The sequence below is a fragment of the Xenopus tropicalis genome, chromosome 2, assembly GCF_000004195.4.
Source record: "Xenopus tropicalis strain Nigerian chromosome 2, UCB_Xtro_10.0, whole genome shotgun sequence".
Lineage (NCBI taxonomy): Eukaryota > Metazoa > Chordata > Amphibia > Anura > Pipidae > Xenopus > Xenopus tropicalis.
The window spans coordinates 175,280,255-175,306,527 of NC_030678.2; the positions used below are offsets into that span (position 1 = coordinate 175,280,255).

The following is a 26,273-nucleotide window of genomic DNA, read 5'->3' on the forward strand; positions in this document are numbered from 1 at the left end:
GCACAAACAGCCCCCCCAGCCCAATAAATAGTGACTGTCTGTGGCACCTTACAGCCCCCCTGGCATTTGACAGAACCCACAGATCGCCAGTCAGGACCTGCTTAGGTGCCAGTGAGATTCTCTCAGAAAGACTAAACATAAATCCCAGGCTGCCCCACAACACACTCTTGCTACTGTGTGCTGAGGCTAGTGCAGCTGCACGCTCTGACAGATCCTTCCGCCTGATGCTCAGGCTGCACCCTGATTGGCTCCCACTCAATACACAGAGGGCAACTGAGGTATCAAGTTCCGTTTGAGTCAGAGCAGTCAGTGATTCATAGGGAGATAGTTATTGTGGTACAATGTAAGAATGGCTGCTGCCGCCACAATGCTCTCCATACAGGGGGACTGGGACCAGGTCCTGAGGTGAGACACAGAGTCTGGGGGGCTTTGCAGACACTTGCATGTGGGGAGTTGCTAAGCTACAGGTCTGAATGTACTATTAACCCTTTGCTTCAGCAATGCACATTCACTAACATGTAAAGCAGCTGTCTAACCCATTGGTATTAATGCATTAACCCTTAGTGCAGCGCTCCCCAGAATGAGGATGCACCCCCCTAAGGCAGCCAGATACTATGGATAAAGGCCAAGCACAACTATCAGTGAGGATGCTGTGAGGGAGAGAATGCTTCTGTATAATGCTTCTTACTTCTGTATTATACAGGTATGGGACCCGTTATCCAGAATGCTCGGGACCTGGGGTTTTCCGGATAAGGGATCTTTCTGTAATTCGTATCTCCTACCTTAAGTCTGCTAATAAAATTATTTAAACAGTAATTAAACCCAGTAGGTTTGTTTTGGCTCCAATAAGGGGTAATTATATCTTAGTTGGGATCAAGTACAGGTACTGTTTTATTATTACAGAGAAAAGGGAATCATTTAACCATTAAATAAACCCAATAGGGCTGTTCTGCCCCAATAAGGGGTAATTATATCTTAGTTGGGATCAAGTACAGGTACTGTTTTATTATTACAGAGAAAAGGGAATCATTTAACCATTAAATAAACCCAATAGGGCTGTTCTGCCCCAATAAGGGGTAATTATATCTTAGTTGGGATCAAGTACAGGTACTGTTTTATTATTACAGAGAAAAATGGAACCATTTTTAAAAATGTGAATTATTTGATTAAAATGGAGTCTATGGGAGATGGCTTTTCCATAATCTGGAACTTTCTGGATAATGGGTTTCCGGATAAGGGCACCGATACCTGTACTTCTTATATTTCTGTATCTGCAGTAGAGTGAGGGTTAACAGGCTGGAACCCTTTCCTGGAGTCCATATCTGGGAGGCAACAGCCTCTATATCCAGGCCCTGTAATCTTCCTTTATAAGTAAGAGGTATTTAACCCTTGGAGCCTATCACTAAACTGACCAAAAAGGGTAGAGTATTAACCCTTTAAGTAGTAAGAAAAGGCTAAATCACCGGGGTGTGCCAAACACAGACCCTGGGCAATGGTTGGCACACCTGTCTTCCTTCAAAAGTAGGGTTGCCTCCTCACCCCTTTAATACCGGCCCCATCCTGGCATGGCTAATTAGCAATTCATTTAGAAGCAGGCTGCATGGCTGCACATACATCTCTTTAGTCTGCAGCATGCCTTTGAATTCCTTGCTACTAGCCATGCAGAATGTGGATTTAATATGTGACCAGTTGTAAAGGGGTACCATTCTAGTGAGCGCTGCGCTGCCATCTTGTTTCTTGCCCCTGGGACTGTGCATATGAGCAGTAAAGCAATGTTCTGGGGTTTAGGGGCAGATTTATAAAAATGTGAGTTTGGAGCTTAATACATAAAAACTCACCCAAGTTCTATTCGTCCCTATGGGATTTTTATTAGAAGCGTATTAATGAAATGGTGAGTTCTATCTTTCACCCATTGATAAATACGCCTTTAAAAATTCAACAGGAATGAATAGAATGTGGGTGAGTTTTTATGTTTTAAGCTCCAAACTCACATTTTCATAGACTTTTTGGGTGCAAGAGCCCCTTTGAGTTCAGAGCCCCCGTTGCTGATAACAAGGTTACACATATACCAAATTATTTAGTTATCAGCTGTAGCACCAAGGATATTTACAACAGCACGTAAGTGTTTATATTCTCAGCTTTCATATTCCCTGCACTGCTGGTTGTGACTCCTGAAACAGAACAAATGCAGCTTTTTAACTGACTTCTTACACATTGTTTCAAGAGTCAGAGCATGCAATGTAAGTACCAGTAGTGCAACACCTCAGGGGGCCTTCACTTACTGCTCTGCAGTTGCGCCCCACATAGTTGCACTCAGTGCTGCTCCATCCATTCTGCCTCGTGCTCAGAATAGAGTCCGGCTGTGCCCAGAGTTGTACTGGGGTGCTGGGCCCCAAGTGCTCCACATACTGCTCTCCCCCCCCCCCACACACAGTTCCAGACTACCAGATGGGGGGAGCACAGGCGTATGGGTGGCGAGGAGTGAGCTGTCGGGGGCTGCAGGTGGGGAGCAGGCTGGGCCGGTGGGGGCTGCAGGTTGGGAGCAGGCTGGGCCGGTGGGGGCTGCAGGTGGGGAGCAGGCTGGGCTGGTGGGGGCTGCAGGGCAGGATCGGACTGGGTCAGTGGGACACCAGGAAAAAACCCAATGGGCCCCCGGCCATGGTGGGCCCCGCCGGGCAAGACCCAATCCCAGCTGGCCTCCATCCCCCAATCGCCTCTACTTATGCACCCTCGGAGGGAGGGACGGGGACCTGGCGGGGCATGTACAGGGGCCCTTGGGGGCCCACACACTCCCAGTCCAAGGGCCCACTGAGTTTTTTCCCGGTCCCCCGCCAGCCCCGTCCCACCTATTGACACAGGGGAACCCAAAGTTGCTGCCACCCCCAAACCAGTCAGTAGCCCCAGGGGTCACTGCAGCACAGTTGCACTAAAAGCATAGGGCACACACATCAGCTGCACGGTGGCGCCGGAAATGACACCAAATGGGCTTAGAATATGTTCAGTCGTTTATCAGTTGTGTGTGTGTAGCCTTGTGGCCCGTCGCTTACACTCTTTTTTTACTTTTCAGGGAGGCTGAGGGGGAAGTCTGGGTATCGTGCAAGATTCCTGGTAGGTTTGGTTCTTTTAGCCGCTCATTGTGCCCGGTACAATGGGCCTGAAGGGCCAACCCCTTGTCTGTTGATGGTTTTGGGGGGAGGTCGGGGCCAGGGTGGTTTGGGGGGAGGTCGGGGCCAGGGTGGTTTGGGGGGAAGTGGCCGGGGGTTGTAGTTTTCATTTTCCCCATTTCTCCCTGTTTTTCTGCCCTTCAGGAAAGCCCACGATACGCGGCAGCCTGACGTCAAAGGGAATAAGTTCTGATGAGGTTCCGGAAGTGACCGCCTCCGAGGAGTTTGTTGTGCAGGAAGTCACCAAGGTGCGGCCCATGTCTATGTCACAGGGCTCAGTGTGGCACAAGGTGGTTTCACCCAGATTAAAGGGCAAGTTCAGCATAAAACAAAAACACTGCAGGTGAATTTCCTGGCCCAGTGTTTATAAATAACCCCCAGTGAGTTTCAAGTGCCACAAGGGTACGCAGCGCTGTACAATCTTACCAAATACAAAATTACACACAGGGAGGACAAGTGCTATAATACATAAATACAATAAATATATATATATATATAAGTGCCATGTAGTATTAGACACAGTAGGAAGGAGGTCCCTGACCCGCAGAGCTTACAATCTAAGTATTGTCCTTACTTCTTGACCTATTCTGCATCAGGACTGTAGTAACCTGCTAGTGTAGACATTTTGGTTAATGGCATTCCTGCTTTTTTGCCATTGCTTGATGATGATATTCCTGTTCCTGTTTGTGCTTCCTGTTAAGCTGAAAGCAAGCATGGAGCAGGCCAGATCTACCTGCCATGTTCTAGTAAATATACCAACAGTTCCAGTGTGTATCATGCTACTTCAACTGAACTAACACAGCAGAAGCATTAACTCACTGCTAGCCAGCAGTTTATTACAAGGACCACTCCGTGTGTATCACTATGCCAATCAGGGCCTTCCCTGTGGGTCCCCCTATTCTGCCAGTAGCAGAAACTTCCCCTTGGTTTGGCCACAGTGTCGTTGTGCTTGGAATTCTGGGAGGTGCAAAGAGGTCTCTGATCAGTGATTAGTGAATGTGGGGGGACAGCGTGAAAGACTGAGCCTTCACTCGGGGAGACCCACTACATACAGGTTTTGTTTACAGGTCAATTTGCTTTTAAAAATAAATGTCTCCATGCGCAGGTATTGGTGTGATTGTATCATGAGAGACTGAATCACTGTCTCCCCTGTGTGTCTTACAGAATAGAATCCCTGTTTCCTGCCCCGGGGAGAATATTTCCAGCACATTTCTGTCTCCTTATGCAAGTTTCTCCCACATCCATGAAAAAAACGTAAGTTTTACTTTCATTTTGTTTTACCTTTTTATATGTTTAGATGCCTTTTTAATAATTAGATGAATTATATCTTTCTGTACAGGCTATGAGCAAACTTAGGGGGCTGTTCCTGCTGAATTGTGCTTAGTACAGGGGAATCCCTATGTGCCATAGTTTTATGGTATCTCTCTGTACAGGCTATGAGCAAACTTAGGGGGCTGTTCCTGCTGAATTGTGCTTAGTACAGGGGAATCCCTATGTGCCATAGTTTTATGGTATCTCTCTGTACAGGCTATGAGCAAACTTAGGGGGCTGTCCCTGCTGAATTGTGCTTAGTACAGGGGAATCCCTATGTGCCATAGTTTTATGGTATCTCTCTGTACAGGCTATGAGCAAACTTAGGGGGCTGCTCCTGCTGAATTGTGCTTAGTACAGGGGAATACCTATGTGCCATAGTTTTATGGTATCTCTCTGTATCTCTGTCTGTACGACAACGAGAGGCAGTTTGTGTGCTCCTTCTGCGGGAAATGCTTCAGAAGCTACTGCTACATCAGTGCCCCGTATGCAGCAAATGCTTCTCGAATAAATCCGTCCTGATCCGGCATCACAAGAGCCACACGGGGCAGAGACCATTCACCTGTAGCTACTGTGAGAAATGCTTCTCCCACAGAGCCGGCCTGCTGGAGCATCTCAGTCTGCACGCGGGGGATAGACCCTACGTGTGCCCCGAGTGCGGCAAGTGCTTTAAGTACAGAGCATCCCTCACGAGCCATCGGAGGATTCACCGAGGGAAGAGCATCTGTGTGATATTGTGATACTAATATCTACAGTTAGTATTACTGGTTGTATATATATAGTTTATGTATGTGAGTGTATAGATTGGTTAGTATAGGTTGTGTGCTGGGTTTACTCGGATGGGTTGAACTTGATGGACAATGGTCTTTTTTCAACCCTATGTAACTATGTAACTATGTAACTATGTGTGAGGGAACGGCGCTCCGGGTTCCAGACTGACAATTTGGAATCATTTAGTGTTTAGTGCCTTTAAAAGGAAGAATTGCCTGTTATAAGACGAAAACATTCCCCAAATGCATCTATCCAATCATAACAGACATAAAGATATTAATATTCATCACTCCTGCGATTCCTTTGGAAAGGGTCAACTGCAAAAATAGCTCTTCAAAAACACAAAGTCAAAAAATACACGGCGGTTTAGGAATTCCAGACTACAGGTCATTTAACCCAGGGGTCCCCAACCTTTTTAGCGCCAGGGACCGGTACCGAGCCAAAAATGTTTTCCACGGACCGGGGGATGGGGGGTCTGCGCACGAATTTCAGGCGTGGGCGTGCACTTTATTTGCACCTTTGGGCATGCGTCACGTTCTCCGCGCCTTATGCATGCATTTTGTCACGCCTTCTTGTGTGCCTTTCTGTGTGCAACGCGGGAACCACTGCGGCCCATTGCCTAACCTATCGGCTATTGCAGGATATGTATTGGGCAGGCAGTTGTGGAACTAATGGAAAGTATTGACGTTGTCATAAAACCGTCAGACAAGGGAGGAGGAATGGTAGTAACAGATACAGCTAAATACAATAAGCATAATAATGTGTTTATTCCATGGGGCAGCCATATTTCCCAGGGTGCCACAGTTGGTATATGCCTGTGACCGTGTAAAAAAGAAAAGGAAAACCCCTATCAGGGTTTATTTTCCATGTAGTCTTTGTAAAGTCTTTCAGTACAACCATAAAACTTCTACTACTGGAGATCATTTTACAATTCAGGAAATACGACTCGGTTACTGTAATGTAGGTACTGGAGTGCCATTGTGGCCTTTACTACGTAGGGAAATCTAATAGGAGTCTGAAATAATAGGAGAACATATTAATAATATATATAAAGTAGGGAATCCCGGATTCAGTTTGGGATTCAGTTTGGGATTCGGGTGATTCCAGGCTTTTTTTAACGGATTCAGTTTCGGCTGAATCCACAGTCCTGACCGAACCAAATCCTAATTAGCATCCGGAAAGGGTTAAATGGTCAGGGGGGGAAATTTTCACTACGCGCGCGGCAATTTTTAACCCGTTCTGGTCCTAATTAGCACTTGCTAGTCAGGAATTGGTTCGGGATTCGGCAGAATCCGTCAGGGTGGGTTTGGGGGTTCGGCCGAACCCATAAGAGTGGGTTGGGTGCATCCCTAATATAAAGGGTATAAGAAACATTTAGGGGCACATTTACTAATCCACGTACGTCCGAAAAGCATCCGAATGCGTTTTTTTTCGCAATGATCGGTATTTTGCGACTTTTTCTAGCGCTCAATACGAAAAAGTCGCGACAATTCGCGAAAGTCGTAATGGCTATGAAAAAGTCGCAAAAAATACGAAAAAGTCGCAAAATGTTCGTTTTCCAATCCGAATTTTTCCCATTCGGATTCGTGGATTAGTAAATCAGCCCCTTAGTGTCTAAACAAAAAGCATCATAAATCTCCAGAGGAGCTGAGATGGTTTGTATTGAATTAGTCAAGCCACATTGGAGAGGGGGGTGACACCATAAAACGGGAGAGTTGGTGGATACATTGAAATCTCTTCATCCCCAAGGTATTAACGTCTATAATCTTAGAGCTTTTATAATGTAAGAAAAAAAAGTCCCTCGCTACGATCTCCTTTATATGCCTCTTGTATGTGTTTGTATTGGGGTTTATATAGAATGTAGGTGATAATATCCTGTAGGTGACAGTCTATAAAGATTTCTACTTAGGTCTTAAATTGGTGATAATTAGTGATGGGCGAAAAGTTTTACCAGACGTGTTTCCCCCGCGTCAAAAGGATAGTCGCGCGTCAAAAAAGGATAGTCATGGGCGACAAAAGAAAAGCCGCAGGCGACAAAAAAGGATAGTCGTGGGCGACAAAAGAAAAGCCGCAGGCGACAATTTTTTTTTAACGCGCAGCATTTTCGCTGTTTCGTAAATCTTTTGGCGAAGAGAAACGGGACAGATTCGCTCATCACTAGTTCTTCCAAACGTTGAAGAAAGACATAAGATGCAGGGCCGCCGCTCCCTATAAGCAGAGTACTCAGTCTGCATAGGGCACCAACTCCCCGGGGGGCACCATCCCAGCTGCTCCAAAAAAAAAACATTTTTATATATTATAACATACCCCCCAACACTGTCCCGCCGGTTTTTATAGCGCATCCCGCTCTCCCGGATAGTTCAATCAATCTATGGGGGCACTTACTATGGGGACATTGTCTATGGGGGCAATTGGGGGCACTGTGTGTGGGGCCCCTATAGTAGGTGTTTTTTTTTTATTATTTTATTTTTACTTCCGTAATATTTGGGGGAGGGGGCACCAAAGTAAATTTCTGCTTAGGGCACCCATTTGGCCAGCAGCGGCCCTGATAAGATGAATTGACTTCACGTTGCCCCACGGATTCCTGGTGCCTCTATGCCCTAAATGCCGTGACATCTGCCCAGCATGACTCCATCTCCCCAAGCTTACTCGCTCTGTTCCGATATATACGGATATTTAGCCATTTGGACGCAGATTAAATCTTAAAAAAAAACAACTTTTTGTTCCTGTGATTTTTAGCGCTAAAAATTGAGAAAATAAATTCATGTTTTGCTGTGACTTTTGCTTCCACTTTCCATTATTGTGCTCTGTACTTTCACTTGAAATCTACTCTCATTAATTGTAGGAATTTGTTGCATATAAATACCCCCCCCCAACACAGGAACGCCAGGAAGGCGGGGTTGCAAGGATTAGGGCCGCCAACATTTGTGTGTAACGATACCGGGCAGCAATGAAGAGGGCAGGCCAGAGATGTAGAAGGGGCAGGGTCAATGATGTAGGTGGGCGGAGTTGTGATGTAAAGGGGCGGTCCGATGCTGGACGGGTGGCAACCCCAGCTAGGGCAAAAAGTTAAACTTTTTAATTCAACCACAGTTGCCATGATACAAACTCAGAAATTATATTACGAGGCACTGAGTTCTGGATTTGGTTGGGCAGTCAGCCACTCTCCTGGCCGAACCGAACCCTAAAATCGTATGACTTTTTATCATATAAAATGGAATTTTTATCAAAGAATTTGGGGTTCGGCCAATCTGAGAATACTGAATTCAGTGCATCCCTATATATTACTAAATAGCCGGGGGTGTAACTATACAGGACCCCCACTCTGTAACTGCTGGGGGGCCAATAACCAGTCATTCTACTGCTGTTCACATGGTGAAGCTCAGTGTTCCCAATAGAAACAGCTGATGTAGTTGATAGAAATAGTTCCATTAATGAATGTGCTAATGAGCAGTCAGTTCATTGGGGGGCAGTGGAGTTTGCCCTAAGGGCCCTTACATATGGGCAATTAGCCGTGCATTCTCAGTAATTAGTAACTTCCCATTAGGGTTCTCACACGGAGGCTTTTCTTGAGTCAGGCCTAACAATACAGGGGACGGGGGGGCCCAGACCACAGAATCTGCTTCCTCCATTTTGCATCCCCACTCCGTGCTGGCTCTGAGGTAGGGGAGCGGAATTTATACACAAATTGGGGGGCATGGAGGGGTGGAGGGAAGATGCGTAAGGGCAGGGAGCCTGGTCAGTTTGCTACTCCACACTGAGCCCCACTGAAGATTATTTTTGCAGGGGGGCCCAGGACAGAGTAGTTACCCACTGGGCTTGAGTGCACTTACCTGCATCATAACTGGTTTGCACTTGGGATTTTTAATGCCAATACCCACCCCTACCCCTACCCCTACCCCTATCCCAACCCCTACCCCTATCCCTACCCCTATCCCTATCCCTACCCCTACCCCTACCCCCACCCCTACCCCTATCCCTACCCCTACCCCCATCCCTACCCCTACCCCTACCCCCTATCCCTACCCCCTATCCCCTATCCCTACCCCCTATCCCTACCCCCTATCCCCTATCCCTACCCCCTATCCCTACCCCCTATCCCTACCCCCTATCCCCTATCCCTACCCCCTATCCCTATCCCTACCCCCTATCCCTATCCTTACCCCCTATCCCTACCCCCTATCCCTACCCCCTATCCCTACCCCCACCCCCTATCCCTATCCCTACCCCCTATCCCTACCCCCTATCCCTATCCCTACCCCCTATCCCTACCCCCTATCCCTATCCCTACCCCCTATCCCTACCCCCTATCCCTACCCCCTATCCCTACCCCCTATCCCTACCCCCTATCCCTATCCCTACCCCCTATCCCTACCCCCTATCCCTACCCCCTATCCCCTATCCCTACCCCCTATCCCCTATCCCTACCCCCTATCCCTATCCCTATCCCTACCCCCTATCCGGACACTGCCTGTCTGAGTGCAGAATTAGAACTTGCGGCTACTGAGGCCTAAAGGCCAAAGCCTGATGCACTAATGGGGCAGCTACACTCCCTATCCTGCATGATTAATAAGGAAGGAGGCTGACCAATCAAATGGAAGATTGGCTACTCACATGACCCAGAGACAAGTGAACAAGAAACCTTGGGCGGCCGACTGACCAACATTCGCAGGGGAGGAAGTGATGGCCATGTCCAGCAGCGGAACCTACCAACGGACCTGAGGGGTGTAAGGGGATCTGTAACCTCTCCCCGCCCACTTACTGACCCAGAGGCCATTGCTCTCCAGGAAACACTGATTTTGGGCAGCCAGGGAGGAAGCTGAGGCTACAGCACCCACAGACCCACTGTTGGGGTTATTAGCCCTTCTGATAAATGCATGCTGCAGGGCTGCGCTGATTGTATTCACATTGAACTTTCTAGAAGTTTCCCTCAATTCTCAAGTGACCTGGTATCCCTGCCTTTTGTACCCTTGTCCACTACCCATCATGCACAGGGACAATCCCTGGGGTTTACTCTGAAAACTGACCAACTGCACAGAAGCATTTCATTATTTCTATTTTTTGTTTTGCAGCTCCGCAGTTTGGAATGTCAGCAGCTGTCTGGTTGCTAGGATCCAAGCTACCTTAGCAACCAGGAAGTCATTGAAATGAGAATCTGGTATACTTTTTTTGAATAGAAAAATAGGCTATAAAAAGTAACAATAACAATAAAACTGGAGCCGCACAGAGCAATTGGGTTTTGGCTGCCGGGGTCAGTGACCCCCATTTGAAAGCTGCAAAGAGTTTGAAGAAGGCAAATTATTATAAAAACTATATATAAATAATGAAGACCAATTGAAAAGTTGCTAAGAGTTGCCCATTTTACAACACACTAAAAGTTAGACTTACAGTAAAGGGGAACCATCCCTTTAGAACATGGGATGCTGGGAGTTGTAGTTGAAAACAGCTCTAAATGTTATAGAATAACAGCAGGGTAAGACTTTAACCATTTGTGTGCCACCCACCATGAATTGTACAGACCCATTGATAAGGCCTGGGCTGTCCTGCATATTTTCTGGCAAAATGAAAGAGGCACAGACGGGGTTAAATTATCTCTGGCTTTGTGGGAATTCACTGAAGGGCTCATATCTTATTAATAAAAGGGATTGTATTGGGTAACAGTAAATACAGCCGTTTAAACTGATGCACAGCCTTAGTGCTGAAAGCAGTTCTAATGTGTAGCGCTGGCTGAAAGCTCAGACTTCAGGCACACTTTACTGCTGCGCTGCAAGTTGGAGTGATATCCCCCCCCCTCACCCCCAGCAGCCAATCAGCAGAACAATGGGAAGGGAGCAAGATAGCAGCTCCCAGTAGGTATCAGAATAGCACTCAATAGTAAGAAATCCAAGTCCGGCTTGGGACTCCTCCAGTTACATGGGAGTAGGAGAAACAATAGGTTAGCTGAAAGCAGTTCTAATGTGTAGCGCTGGCTGAAAGCTCAGACTCAGGCACACTTTACTGCTGCGCTGCAAGTTGGAGTGATATCCCCCCCCCTCACCCCCAGCAGCCAATCAGCAGAACAATGGGAAGGGAGCAAGATAGCAGCTCCCAGTAGGTATCAGAATAGCACTCAATAGTAAGAAATCCAAATCCGGCTTGGGACTCCTCCAGTTACATGGGAGTAGGAGAAACAATAGGTTAGCTGAAAGCAGTTCTAATGTGTAGCGCTGGCTGAAAGCTCAGACTCAGGCACACTTTACTGCTGCGCTGCAAGTTGGAGTGATATCACCCCCCCTCACCCCCAGCAGCCGATCAGCAGAACAATGGGAAGGGAGCAAGATAGCAGCTCCCAGTAGGTATCAGAATAGCACTCAATAGTAAGAAATCCAAGTCCGGCTTGGGACTCCTCCAGTTACATGGGAGTAGGAGAAACAATAGGTTAGCTGAAAGCAGTTCTAATGTGTAGCGCTGGCTGAAAGCTCAGACTCAGGCACAAGGCACTGAGATGGCGCCTACACACCAATATTACAGCTACAAATACACTTGTTGGTTCAAGAATAAAAGGTTAAATGGCAGAGGGAATTATTTGCTGTGTAACAGTGTCATTTAGAAATAAAGAGTGCCCCATAAATATCATGATAGTATCCCTTTAACGTTTAGTATGTTGTAAAATGGCCAATTCAAATAAACTTTTTAGTTGGTCTTCATTATTTATTTTTCATAGTTTTTGAATTATTTGCCTTCTTCTGACTCTTTGCAGCTTTCAAATGGGGGTCACTGACCCCGGCAGCTAAAACCTATTGTTCTGTGAGGCTCCAGGTAAATTGTTATTGTTACTTTTTATTACTTATCTTTCTATTCAAGTCATCTCCTATTTTTATATACCAGATTCTCATTCAAATCACTGCCTGGTTGCTAAGGTAATTTGGACCCTAGCAACCAAATAGCTGCTGAAACTCCAATCTAGAGAGCTTCAAAACAAAAATAGAAATAATTAAAAGAAAAACTACAACTATACAAAAATGAAGACCAATTGCAAATTCTCTTGGAATTTTACTCCCTGCATCATACTAAAAGTTAGCCTTAAGGTGAACCACCCCTTTAACTTTTAGTGTGATGTAGAGAGTTATATTCTGAGACATTTTGCAATTGGTCTTAATTTTTTAGTATTTGTAGTTTTTTAGTATTTCCTTTTCAGTTCAGCAGCTCTCCACTTTGGAGATTTAGCAGCTATTTGGTTGCTAGGGTCCAAGTTACCTTAGCAACCAGGGAGTGGTTTGAATGAGAGACTGATATATGATTAGGAGAGGGGCTGAATAGAAAGATAAGGAATAAAAAGTAACAATAACAATAAAACTGGAGCCTCACAGAGCAATAGGTTTTAGCTGCCGGGGTCAGTGACCCCCAAAACCGCAAAGAGTTGGAAGAAAAAGGCAAATAATTCAAAAACTATAACAAATAAATAATAAAGACCAGTTGAAAAGTTGCTTAGAATGGGCCATTCTATACCAAACTAAAAGTTAACTTAAAGCTGAACCCCCGTTAAGGGCAAGGACTACTATACACTGAGCCTAATTGTTAATACTGGTGATTATAATGGAATACTGATCCTATGTTACTGCGGGATTGTTCCCCAGGTGGTGCCCCAGACTCCCCTGCTGCCCTGGGCCGCTTCACTCTAGCCAGCTTGCCATTCAGATTTTGCACAAAGCTACAGTCCTCTTATAGTCCATTGATATTGCCCTGCAGTGGCTACAAGGACACAACCAGTGGGCAACATCTCCACAGATCAGGAGCTCAGGGCCATTACCACTATACTGAACCCGGAAATGGACAAGTCCAAAACCCCAGGGGAGGCGCTGAAACCCTCCAGCGGATTGGGCACCATGGAAAGAACCTCCGAGGCTGCAGAATCCCACAGGCACCCAGGTCTGGATTGTTATGACGTTCCTGACTTGGCAGATGATGATGTCTCCCAGCTTTATGAAGCTTTGGATGAACTTTCATTGGTAGATGGAGCTCAAGTTATTGATTCAGAAACTGCTTTGCCCCATGTCTCCAGTACAGTAAATGCCTCCTGTATGGCTACAGCCTTGGACGATAATGCTAACTGTTAGTAACCAACTGGGCCTTTCCTAAAATATAGACAGAAAAGGGTCCGACTGTTGCTCAGAGCAAAGGCAGAAAAGCAAAGCGCAAAGGAAAACTGAAGCGTTCCCAGTCTCCAACAAGTGAGTCCCATGACTCGGGCCGGGTCGGCGGGCCGGTACCGGTGCGGCACGTATGGCCACAAGTGACCCATAGCTCATTACTGCAGTCTCCAAGCAAGTGGGACATTAGGCTCCTGAAAGCCAAATTAGCACAGCCTGCTGGGAGCTCAGAAATCTATTCGGCAGAAGGTTTCCCAGAGTTGGGGGCAGTTGTTCCTCATGGTACAATGACTTAACTCTGCAGGTCCCCAATCCAAGTAGCTCAGCTCTTCAATTGCCCCTCTCCCCTATCTTCTCATTAAACTTTCAAGCCCACAAATCTTTTTCGTGCTGTCGTCAAAGTGGGCCTCCACTCCTGGGCAGAACATGGAACTTAACAGCCAAAAGTCACAAATGGTGACTTATTCCAAAAGTGATTAATTGTTGCACCATGTCCGATGGAATGGCAGAACATAATGAACCCTCTCTACCTGTTAAGTGCCCTACTGGGGGGTGTCATGGTGGTTGGTGGAGAAGGATCCATTAACTGCTAAGTATCTGCATGGAGGATTTTGTTTTTGTTTTTTGTTCCCAAGGGGGCGCTCCTGATGCAGCTGTCTAACTGGCACTGTATATTGCACTAATTGCTTTCCTTGTTATCAACCTCTATACAAACAATTAAATTGTTTGCTCTAAAGACATTTGATTGGTTATTACTGTAATCATGTCAAGGCTACCGTCCATAATTATGGTGCCCCATATTAGCAGGGCCCTGGTTGGTGGGTTCTTCCAACCACTAAACTGGGACACCAATAAGAAAAGATAAAACCCCATGCATGCATGATCATGCCCCTGATCTGCCCTTGCCACTCCCCAATTACAGGACAGGTATGGGATCCCTTATCCAGAAACCCGGCACCCAGAAAGCTCTGAATTACGGAAAGCCTGTCTCCCATAGACTCCATTTTAATCAAATAATTCAGAATTTTAAAATTGATTTCCTTTTTCTCTGTAATAATAAAACAGTACCTGTACTTGATCCCAACTAAGATATAATTACCCCTTATTGGGGGCAGAACAGCCCTATTGGGTTTATTTCATGGTTAAATGATTCCCTTTTCTCTGTAATAATAAAACAGTACCTGTACTTGATCCCAACTAAGATATAATTACCCCTTATTGGGGCAGAACAGCCCTATTGGGTTTATTTCATGGTTAAATGATTCCCTTTTCTCTGTAATAATAAAACAGTACCTGTACTTGATCCCAACTAAGATATAGGGCATATTAACCCCAGACATGCCAAAAGTTCTGTGCATTTTCCTAAGTTATAAACAGGGCCAATTCCAGTGGTACATAAATCTATGTTATTTCCTTCCATTCTTAATCAGGAGTGAGAGATATATGTTAGGGGTGTTAGTTCAACCCCCCCCAGCCCAATAAATAGTCACTGTCTGTGGCACCTTACAGCCCCCCTGGCATTCCCAGTACCCAGAGGCACAAACAGCCCCCCCAGCCCAATAAATAGTGACTGTCTGTGGCACCTTACAGCCCCCCTGGCATTCCCAGTACCCAGAGGCACAAACAGCCCCCCAGCCCAATAAATAGTCACTGTCTGTGCCACCTTACAGCCCCCCGGCATTCCCAGTACCCAGAGGCACAAACAGCCCCCCCCCCCAGCCCAATAAATAGTCACTGTCTGTGGCACCTTACAGCCCCCTGGCATTCCCAGTACCCAGAGGCACAAACAGCCCCCCCCAGCCCAATAAATAGTCACTGTCTGTGGCACCTTACAGCCCCCCGGCATTCCCAGTACCCAGAGGCACAAACAGCCCCCCCAGCCCAATAAATAGTGACTGTCTGTGGCACCTTACAGCCCCCCTGGCATTCCCAGTACCCAGAGGCACAAACAGCCCCCCCCCAGCCCAATAAATAGTGACTGTCTGTGGCACCTTACAGCCCCCCTGGCATTCCCAGTACCCAGAGGCACAAACAGCCCCCCCCAGCCCAATAAATAGTCACTGTCTGTGGCACCTTACAGCCCCCCGGCATTCCCAGTACCCAGAGGCACAAACAGCCCCCCCAGCCCAATAAATAGTGACTGTCTGTGGCACCTTACAGCCCCCCTGGCATTCCCAGTACCCAGAGGCACAAACAGCCCCCCCCCCAGCCCAATAAATAGTGACTGTCTGTGGCACCTTACAGCCCCCCTGGCATTCCCAGTACCCAGAGGCACAAACAGCCCCCCCCAGCCCAATAAATAGTCACTGTCTGTGGCACCTTACAGCCCCCCCTGGCATTCCCAGTACCCAGAGGCACAAACAGCCCCCCCAGCCCAATAAATAGTGACTGTCTGTGGCACCTTACAGCCCCCCGGCATTCCCAGTACCCAGAGGCACAAACAGCTCCCCCAGCCCAATAAATAGTGACTGTCTGTGGCACCTTACAGCCCCCCCTGGCATTCCCAGTACCCAGAGGCACAAACAGCCCCCCCAGCCCAATAAATAGTGACTGTCTGTGGCACCTTACAGCCCCCCTGGCATTCCCAGTACCCAGAGGCACAAACAGCCCCCCCAGCCCAATAAATAGTGACTGTCTGTGGCACCTTACAGCCCCCCCTGGCATTCCCAGTACCCAGAGGCACAAACAGCCCCCCCCAGCCCAATAAATAGTGACTGTCTGTGGCACCTTACAGCCCCCCTGGCATTCCCAGTACCCAGAGGCACAAACAGCCCCCCCAGCCCAATAAATAGTGACTGTCTGTGGCACCTTACAGCCCCCCGGCATTCCCAGTACCCAGAGGCACAAACAGCCCCCCCAGCCCAATAAATAGTGACTGTCTGTGGCACCTTACAGCCCCCCCTGGCATTCCCAGTACCCAGAGGCACAAACAGCCCCCCCAGCCCAATAAATAGAGACTGTGTGTGGCACCTTACAGCCCCCCTGGCATTCCCAGTACCCAGAGGCACAAACAGCCCCCCCAGCCCAATAAATAGTGACTGTCTGTGGCACCTTACAGCCCCCCTGGCATTCCCAGTACCCAGAGGCACAAACAGCCCCCCAGCCCAATAAATAGTCACTGTCTGTGGCACCTTACAGCCCCCCTGGCATTCCCAGTACCCAGAGGCACAAACAGCCCCCCCAGCCCAATAAATAGTGACTGTCTGTGGCACCTTACAGCCCCCCTGGCATTCCCAGTACCCAGAGGCACAAACAGCCCCCCCCCAGCCCAATAAATAGTGACTGTCTGTGGCACCTTACAGCCCCCCTGGCATTCCCAGTACCCAGAGGCACAAACAGCCCCCCCAGCCCAATAAATAGTGACTGTGGCACCTTACAGACCCCCTGGCATTCCCAGTACCCAGAGGCACAAACAGCCCCCCCCAGCCCAATAAATAGTGACTGTCTGTGGCACCTTACAGCCCCCCTGGCATTCCCAGTACCCAGAGGCACAAACAGCCCCCCCAGCCCAATAAATAGTGACTGTCTGTGGCACCTTACAGCCCCCCTGGCATTCCCAGTACCCAGAGGCACAAACAGCCCCCCCAGCCCAATAAATAGTGACTGTCTGTGGCACCTTACAGCCCCCCTGGCATTCCCAGTACCCAGAGGCACAATCAACCCCCCCCCCAGCCCAATAAATAGTGACTGTCTGTGGCACCTTACAGCCCCCCCGGCATTCCCAGTACCCAGAGGAACAAACAGCCCCCCCCCCAGCCCAATAAATAGTGACTGTCTGTGGCACCTTACAGCCCCCCTGGCATTCCCAGTACCCAGAGGCACAAACAGCCCCCCCAGCCCAATAAATAGTGACTGTCTGTGGCACCTTACAGCCCCCCTGGCATTCCCAGTACCCAGAGGCACAAACAGCCCCCCAGCCCAATAATTAGTGACTGTCTGTGGCACCTTACAGCCCCCCTGGTATTCCCAGTACCCAGAGGCACAAACAGCCCCCCCATCCCAATAAATAGTGACTGTCTGTGGCACCTTACAGCCCCCCTGGCATTCCCAGTACCCAGAGGCACAAACAGCCCCCCAGCCCAATAATTAGTGACTGTCTGTGGCACCTTACAGCCCCCCTGGTATTCCCAGTACCCAGAGGCACAAACAGCCCCCCCATCCCAATAAATAGTGACTGTCTGTGGCACCTTAGAGCCCCCCCGGCATTCCCAGTACCCAGAGGCACAAACAGCCCCCCCAGCCCAATAAATAGTGACTGTCTGTGGCACCTTACAGCCCCCCCCCTGGCATTCCCAGTACCCAGAGGCACAAACAGCCCCCCCAGCCCAATAAATAGTGACTGTCTGTGGCACCTTACAGCCCCCCTGGCATTCCCAGTACCCAGAGGCACAAACAGCCCCCCCAGCCCAATAAATAGTGACTGTCTGTGGCACCTTACAGCCCCCCTGGCATTCCCAGTACCCAGAGGCACAAACAGCCCCCCAACCCAATAAATAGTGACTGTCTGTGACACCTTACAGCCCCCCTGGCATTCCCAGTACCCAGAGGCACAAACAGCCCCCCCAGCCCAATAAATAGTGACTGTCTGTGGCACCTTACAGCCCCCCCGGCATTCCCAGTACCCAGAGGCACAAACAGCCCCCCCCCAGCCCAATAAATAGTGACTGTCTGTGGCACCTTAGAGCCCCCCCGGCATTCCCAGTACCCAGAGGCACAAACAGCCCCCCCAGCCCAATAAATAGTGACTGTCTGTGGCACCTTACAGCCCCCCCCCTGGCATTCCCAGTACCCAGAGGCACAAACAGCCCCCCCAGCCCAATAAATAGTGACTGTCTGTGGCACCTTACAGCCCCCCTGGCATTCCCAGTACCCAGAGGCACAAACAGCCCCCCCAACCCAATAAATAGTGACTGTCTGTGACACCTTACAGCCCCCCTGGCATTCCCAGTACCCAGAGGCACAAACAGCCCCCCCAGCCCAATAAATAGTGACTGTCTGTGAAACCTTACAGCCCCCCCCCCCCGGCATTCCCAGTACCCAGAGGCACAAACAGCCCCCCCAGCCCAAAAAATAGTGACTGTCTGTGGCACCTTACAGCCCCCCGGCATTCCCAGTACCCAGAGGCACAAACAGCCCCCCCAGCCCAATAAATAGTGACTGTCTGTGGCACCTTACAGCCCCCCTGGCATTCCCAGTACCCAGAGGCACAAACAGCCCCCCCAACCCAATAAATAGTGACTGTCTGTGGCACCTTACAGCCCCCCTGGCATTCTCAGTACCCAGAGGCACAAACAGCCCCCCCAGCCCAATAAATAGTGAATGTCTGTGAAACCTTACAGCCCCCCCCCCCCCCCCCCCGGATTCAGCCTTACAGACTCACACACACAGGGATGTTTGTTATTTGTTGTTTTATTCATTTTGTTGTTTTATTGGGGCCTGTCAGCCCCCCCTGAGCCTCCCACTGCCCCCGCTGAGCCTCCCACTCCCACCCACTGCCCCCGCTGAGCCTCCCGCACCCACCCACTGCCCCCGCTGAGCCTCCCGCACCCACCAACTGCCCCTGCTGAGCCTCCCACTCCCACCCACTGCCCCTGTTGAGACTCCCGCTCCCACCCACTGCCCCCGCTGAGCCTCCCGCACCCACCCACTGCCCCCACTGAGCCTCCCGCACCCACTGCCCCCGCTGAGCCTCCCGCACCCACCCACTGCCTCCGCTGAGCCTCCCGCACCCACCCACTGCCCCCGCTGAGCCTCCCGCACCCACCCACTGCCCCCGCTGAGCCTCCCGCACCCACCCACTGCCCCCGCTGAGCCTCCCACTCCCACCCACTGCCCCCGCTGAGCCTCCCGCACCCACCCACTGCCCCCGCTGAGCCTCCCGCACCCACCCACTGCCCCCGCTGAGCCTCCCGCACCCACCCACTGCCCCCCCTGAGCCACCCACTGCCCCTGCTGAGCCTCCCACACCCATCCACTGCCCCCGCAGAGCCTCCCATACCCACCCACTGCAGGGGCCCCGCTGAGCCTCCCACACCCACCCACTGCATGGGCCCCCGCTAAGCTTTCCACACCAACCCACTGCAGCAGGGGACTCCGCTGAGCCTCCAAAAAAAAATTTTTTTTGTTGTTTTTTTATTTTTTGTCTGTTTTTTTGTTTTGTTTTTTTTTTTGTTCCTAACCTAATTGACCTATTTACCTAAGAATCCTAATAACTTGTCCCCGTTGGGAGAAAAGTCATGGATTCATCCTTAACAACCTATAAAGAAATCAAAAAAAGAAATTTGTGTTATAAAAAACTAAAAAATGTTGTTATTTTGTTGTTTTTTGTTCTTTTGTTGTTTTTCTTGATTTTTTTGTTTTGTTGGGGCCTGTCAGCGGGGCCCCCTGCTGCACCACCCACACCAACCCACTTGCAGCAGGGACTCCGCTGAGCCTCTGAAAAAAATGTTTTCTTTTATTTTTTTGTTTAATTTTTTTCTTTTGTTTTTTGTTTTATTTTATTTCCTGAACTAACCTTTTTTTTTAAAAATTCCTAATCTAATTGACCTATTTACCTTAGAATCCTAATAACTTGTCCCCGTTGGGAGAAAAGTTATGGATTCATGCTTTACAAGCTAAAAAAGAAAAGAAAAAATGAAATTAGTGTTATAAAAAATGAAAAAATGGTTTGTTTTGTTTTTTTTGTTGGGGCCTGTCAGCGGGGCCCCCTGCTGCACCACCCACAACCAACCCACTTGCAGCAGGGGACTCTGCTGAGCCTCTGAAAATTTTTTTTTTTTTTTTTGGTGTTTTTTTATTTTTGGTGTTTTTTTTTTGGTGTTTTTTTTTTTTGGTGTTTTTTTTTTTTTTTTTTTTTTTTTAAGCCTAACCTAATTACTTACCTAACTACTTACCTACGAATCCTAATAACTAGTCCCCGTTGGGAGAAAAGTTATGGATTCGTCCTTTGCCATCTAAAAAAGAAAACAAGAAGGACATTATTAGTGTTGGAAACCTTGGAATAGATGTGTAACATACAGACTAACACACGCAAAGGACAATGATACAAATGATTTTATCATAATCGGCCCGTGTATGGGCACTGCCGGCGGGCCTGCCCCACCCATATCTGGCCTTAAATCGGGCAAATCTCGATTGGGCAGGTTTAAAAATTCAGTCGGATCAGGGACTGCATCGGCTCGTTGATGGGGCCCCCGGACCGACTGCGCCTAAACCCGTTGTTATAATTCCATCGTTTGGTCCCAGGGCCAAACAATCAAATTAGCCTGGATTCTCCCAATATTGCCCACCCGTAGGTGGGGGGTATCGGGAGAAGATCCGGTTGCTTGGCAACATGGCCACGCCTTATTATCTATTACTGATGATAAACTAATAATAAGCCCATCAGTAACTACCGATGCAATGCCTGCAACCCCCCCTGAGCCGCTAAGTACCCTATACACACAGACCCTGATCCAGCAGCCCATTTACTCACAAATAGTTATATCTGGTGTTTTCTACTTACGTAAACGACCGTCTCCATATGGGCAAACTTTCCAGGCTAAAAAGGAAAAAAAAAACGTCAGTTTTTTATACAAATGAACCAAACCATCAAGTACGAAGGGAACAAAGAAAGGGACTAATGCCGCACAGTATGTATTGAAGAGTAACCGTTCCTTCCATGGGCCAGGGAGGCTTCTGGGAGTTTATATTAGGGATGCCCCGGGTCCTTTATAAAAGTTTCGGCCGAATACCGAACCTGAATCCCAATTTCCATATGCAATTAAGGTAACGGAAGGGCTCATTCCGGCTCATATACACATTAATATTGTAGGAGTAGGAAAGAATAAAAACGGATAGAAGCTGAGAGTGCAGAGACGGGTGTAAATCTGTATCTTACCTTCTTCTTCTTGTACCTGAACGGTGCGCAGACACCTCTCACACAGTCCAGGATACAATCACAGAATCTGGGCGCCATTGTGGTAGATGGTCGTTACTGTCGTTATATGGAAGGAAACAAAAACACAGCAATTAGTAAGTAAAAACACAGCAATTAGTAAGTAAAAACATAGCAATTAGTAAGTAAAAACACAGCAATTAGTAAGTAAAAACATAGCAAATAATGTGTGTGAAGGAAACCCAGGCAGCCATTATTGGGGGTCAGTGTATGGGGCATTAGGGTACCCATATATTTATACATACATATTCCTGTTATTGGGGGTCAGTGTATGGGGCATTAGGGTACCCATATATTTATACATACATATTCCTGTTATTGGGGGTCAGTGTATGGGGCATTAGGGTACCCATATATTTATACATACATATTCCCGTTTGTTTAATGGAAATAAATGCTGGGATATGGGGCAATGTAGAGCGCAACGTTTAACAACTGAAATGAAATCTAATTGGTAGGAGCAAAAGTCTTTTCTTAGGAGTAAAAAGTATTTGTTTCTAGTTAATCAAAACATGTGAGATTTTCCGACTCAGGGAAAATGATGGGAACGGTGAGATTTTGGTGCGAGTGCAAATTAGAATTGTAACAGGGAGGAGCCCGTAGCAGGGACAACTTACCGTTTCTGCTCTAAAAAGCAATCTGAAGTGTTTCCCCAAGTTGTAACGGTTACGCACACACAGCTGGTATTGTGACATCAGTGTTGCCATGGGAACCCATTGTGACATCAGCTGCAGGCTTCCTTGAGCATTTAGCCCTTAGTTGCAAAAGGTTTTGCAATATGAGTTGACCACATGGGTGGTCTAAAGACATCAGTGTTGCCATGGGAACCCACTATGACATCAGCTGTGAATCAACAGTGAATTGAATGGTGAAACACCCTTTAGGTGCCAGTGTATGATGATTGGTCAGGGCCCACCTTAGCGCCAAACAAGGGTTTAGACGTTTGAACACATTGTTATGATTTCCTGTAGATCTATAATAGCAAATGTATTTCCCCCCTAATCTCGCCTTAAATGACCGTCAGACTTAATGTCCCCATACACCTTCAGATCCGCTCGCTTGGCGATGTCACCAAGTGAGCGGATCTTCTCACCTACGGGTGGGCGATATCGGGAGAATCCAGGCTAATTCGATCGTTTGGCCCTGGGGCCAAATGATTGAATTATAAAGACGGGTTTAGGCAAAGTCGGTCCGGGGGCCCCATCAACGAGCCGATGCAGTCCCCAATCTGACTAGATTTTTAAACCTGCCCAATCAAGATCTGGGCGATTTCAGGCCAGATATGGGTGGGGCAGGCCCGCCGGCAGTGCCCATACACGGCCGATTAGCTGGCGAATCTAAGGGACCCATATCGGCAGCTAGAATCGGCCCGTGTATGGGCACCTTTAGTTTCCATGAGTACCAAGGGAACAAATAGACAATCCCTGCAAAGCTAACCCTAACTGGCCCCCAGGCTGATGCAAATGGAATGAAATTGGCTTTAGTTCCCCTTTAAAAGAGACCCAACCCCCCCACACATTCCCCCCCCCCCGCATGGGTACAGGGCCACATCTTTCCATTTGCTATTTTTTTGTTTAATTATTTGCCCACCTCTTTTGCATCTTTCCAACTTTCGAATGGGGGTCACTGACCCTGACAGCAAAAACGATTGCTCCGTGAGGCTCCAACTTTCTTGTTACTTTTTATTACTTTCTTTTTATCTTCCAGTCTCACATTCACACCGCTGCCTGGTTGCTAGGGTAAATTGGGCCCTAAAACCCAGAGAGCTGCTGAAATTCCGAACCAAAAGGCAAAATCAGTAAACAAAACACAGAATATAAAAAACAAAGACCAACTGCAATTTATCTGGGAATGTCACAAACACCAATGGGCCAAGTCCCCCCTGTATATACCAGCAGGCCCTGCTATTAGTGGCAGTAACTGTCTCGCCATGGAACCCATTACACCTGCTGCCATTCTCACAGTATTAACGCTGGGGCCCCCAAACCCTTCACGGTTGGTCATTGGGGGGCTGCAGTTATAGGTTTGAAAAAGTGGGCGGAGCCACCAACAGTCAATCATATATATAATTAAATTTCATTGGTTTAAATTTAAAATGATGCCATTCTCATACTATTTACGCCAAGGCCCCCAAATTTTTCACAGTTGTTTCCTGGGTGATTTTGACTTAGGGTTAGAAAACTGGCCCCACCCAGCCCTGTACTGGCCCAAATATCCCCCCCAGCCCAATAAATAGTGACTGTCTGTGGCACCTTACAGCCCCCCTGGCATTCCCAGTACCCAGTGGCAAAAACAGCCCCCCCAGCCCAATAAATAGTGACTGTCTGTGGCACCTTACAGCCCCCCTGGCATTCCCAGTACCCAGAGGCACAAACAGCCCCCCCAGCCCAATAAATAGTGACTGTCTGTGGCACCTTACAGCCCCCCTGGCATTCCCAGTACCCAGAGGCACAAACAGCCCCCCCAGCCCAATAAATAGTGACTGTCTGTGGCACCTTACAGCCCCCCCCCTGGCATTCCCAGTACCCAGAGGCACAAACAGCCCCCCCAGCCCAATAAATAGTGACTGTCTGTGGCACCTTACAGCCCCCCTGGCATTCCCAGTACCCAGAGGCACAAACAGCCCCCCCAACCCAATAAATAGTGACTGTCTGTGACACCTTACAGCCCCCCTGGCATTCCCAGTACCCAGAGGCACAAACAGCCCCCCCAGCCCAATAAATAGTGACTGTCTGTGAAACCTTACAGCCCCCCCCCCCCCGGCATTCCCAGTACCCAGAGGCACAAACAGCCCCCCCAGCCCAAAAAATAGTGACTGTCTGTGGCACCTTACAGCCCCCCGGCATTCCCAGTACCCAGAGGCACAAACAGCCCCCCCAGCCCAATAAATAGTGACTGTCTGTGGCACCTTACAGCCCCCCTGGCATTCCCAGTACCCAGAGGCACAAACAGCCCCCCCAACCCAATAAATAGTGACTGTCTGTGGCACCTTACAGCCCCCCTGGCATTCTCAGTACCCAGAGGCACAAACAGCCCCCCCAGCCCAATAAATAGTGAATGTCTGTGAAACCTTACAGCCCCCCCCCCCCCCCGGCATTCCCAGTACCCAGAGGCACAAACAGCCCCCCCCAGCCCAAAAAATAGTGACTGTCTGTGGCACCTTACAGCCCCCCTGGCTTTCCCAGTACCCAGAGGCACAAACAGCCCCCCCAGCCCAAAAAATAGTGACTGTCTGTGGCACCTTACACCCCCCTGGCATTCCCAGTACCCAGAGGCACAAACAGCCCCCCCCCCAGCCCAATAAATAGTGACTGTCTGTGGCACCATACAGCCCCCCTGGCCTTCCCAGTATCCAGAGGCACAAACAGCCCCCCCCAGCCCAATAAATAGTGACTGTCTGTGGCACCTTACAGCCCCCCTGGCATTCCCAGTACCCAGAGGCACAAACAGCCCCCCCCAGCCCAATAAATAGTGACTGTCTGTGGCACCTTACAGCCCCCCTGGCTTTCCCAGTATCCAGAGGCACAAACAGCCCCCCCAGCCCAATAAATAGTGACTGTCTGTGGCACCTTACAGCCCCCCCCCTGGCATTCCCAGTACCCAGAGGCACAAACAGCCCCCCCAGCCCAACAAATAGTGACTGTCTGTGGCACCTTACAGCCCCCCCCCTGGCATTCCCAGTACCCAGAGGCACAAACAGCCCCCCCAGCCCAATAAATAGTGACTGTCTGTGGCACCTTACAGCCCCCCTGGCATTCCCAGTACCCAGAGGCACAAACAGCCCCCCCAGCCCAATAAATAGTGACTGTGGCACCTTACAGCCCCCCTGGCATTCCCAGTACCCAGAGGCACAAACAGCCCCCCCCCCCAGCCCAATAAATAGTGACTGTCTGTGGCACCTTACAGCCCCCCTGGCATTCCCAGTACCCAGAGGCACAATCAACCCCCCCCCAGCCCAATAAATAGTGACTGTCTGTGGCACCTTACAGCCCCCCTGGCATTTTCCAGGATTTACAGATTGCCAGTCGGGGCATAGACACACCCACCTTCACCTTTTAGCCCAAACAATGCCTCTCAGTGGGGCAATTGAAGCTGCTGCCAGTCTGACACTATTATACCCAGGGGCCCCACACTCGGCACAGGGCCCTTACTGGGGGCAGGACAGGGAGTCGGCCCACAGTCCATGTTGCTGCTGTTGAATCGCACTCAGCAAGTTGGCGCCGAGGCCGTGGCCAATGGGAATGTTGTTCCTGGGCATATTTAGTGCCCCAGCCTTTCCCGTATGAATCAAACCTCCCAACATGTAAAAAGTAGAAAGAGGGACAAAAACATCTGCCGCATGTAACGCTGCAAAAAATGTCCAGGCCCCGCCCACTCTATGGCCACGCCCCAAAGAAAAAGCCCATTTTACAAAACTACAGCTGAAAAGCACAAGATGCACAGAGGGCGCCAGAGGGCAGAGGCCCCAGTCAGTTTATGGCACATTGTGGCTTCATATTGTGGCTTTCATTACGCACTGTGGCAGCTCCGTATCAGGGCTCAGTGGGGCACGGGGCATTTCTGAACAATTCCAAACTCAGAGACCCCCCAGCGCTGAATCAACTCACAGTGTTTTCTATATTTAAATAAAAATGACCCCTTTATAGACCTTTCCATTCTGTAAACTGTCTCTGCTGAAATCAATTGCACTTATTTAATTACATTTGGTTTTTCTCTCTATACTCGCCCCCCACCCCCCGACATTTTAGCCGCTGCCCCGCCCTTTGAGTTGTATTTGTGCCTAACCCCACCCACTTGTGGGGCCTGGCGCGAGGGAGGAGCTAGTGCGGCGCGCAGAAGAGCGCACTAAGAGCCGCAGGTACCTGAGGGGTCCGGGGGGGGCGGGGGCAGCAGGAGCGGGAATGGGGTAGCTAGAGGGGGCTCTGGAGGGACTAGAGTATAAGCCGAGGGGGAGTTTTTGAG

The 26,273-nt window shown here is 49.0% G+C and overlaps 1 protein-coding gene, 1 long non-coding RNA gene and 1 pseudogene across 6 annotated transcripts in view; 1 reads left to right on the top strand and 2 right to left on the bottom strand.

The window, feature by feature from the left end:
• LOC116406442 overlaps positions 1 to 26,273 on the bottom strand; it is a 954,163-nt pseudogene that overhangs the window by 810,857 nt on the left and 117,033 nt on the right.
• Positions 1 to 26,273, top strand: part of LOC100488585 (proteasomal ATPase-associated factor 1) — an 86,184-nt gene that overhangs the window by 18,830 nt on the left and 41,081 nt on the right. The window contains exons 1-4 of one of the 4 annotated variants that reach the window (XM_031896334.1): positions 309 to 405; positions 3,068 to 3,108; positions 3,309 to 3,412; positions 4,329 to 4,418. In XM_031896334.1, coding sequence (XP_031752194.1) covers positions 350 to 405; positions 3,068 to 3,108; positions 3,309 to 3,412; positions 4,329 to 4,418 — 291 coding nt within the window. In that variant the 5' untranslated portion in view covers positions 309 to 349. Of the gene's footprint in view, positions 1 to 308; positions 406 to 662; positions 704 to 3,067; positions 3,109 to 3,308; positions 3,413 to 4,328; positions 4,419 to 26,273 lie in introns of those variants that run through there. The other 3 variants (XM_031896337.1, XM_031896336.1, XM_031896335.1) reach the window with 3 other exon arrangements.
• On the bottom strand, positions 20,211 to 22,402 carry LOC116408649. Of its 2 annotated transcripts, XR_004221111.1 has the most exons (5): positions 22,100 to 22,402; positions 21,929 to 22,050; positions 21,255 to 21,350; positions 20,880 to 20,915; positions 20,211 to 20,328 (listed from the first exon to the last, which is right to left on the bottom strand). It is a non-coding gene; the product is annotated as an uncharacterized LOC116408649 (long non-coding RNA). The 2 variants fall into 2 exon arrangements; XR_004221110.1 differs by lacking the exon at positions 20,211 to 20,328 and having other exon boundaries at positions 20,643 to 20,915; positions 22,100 to 22,401.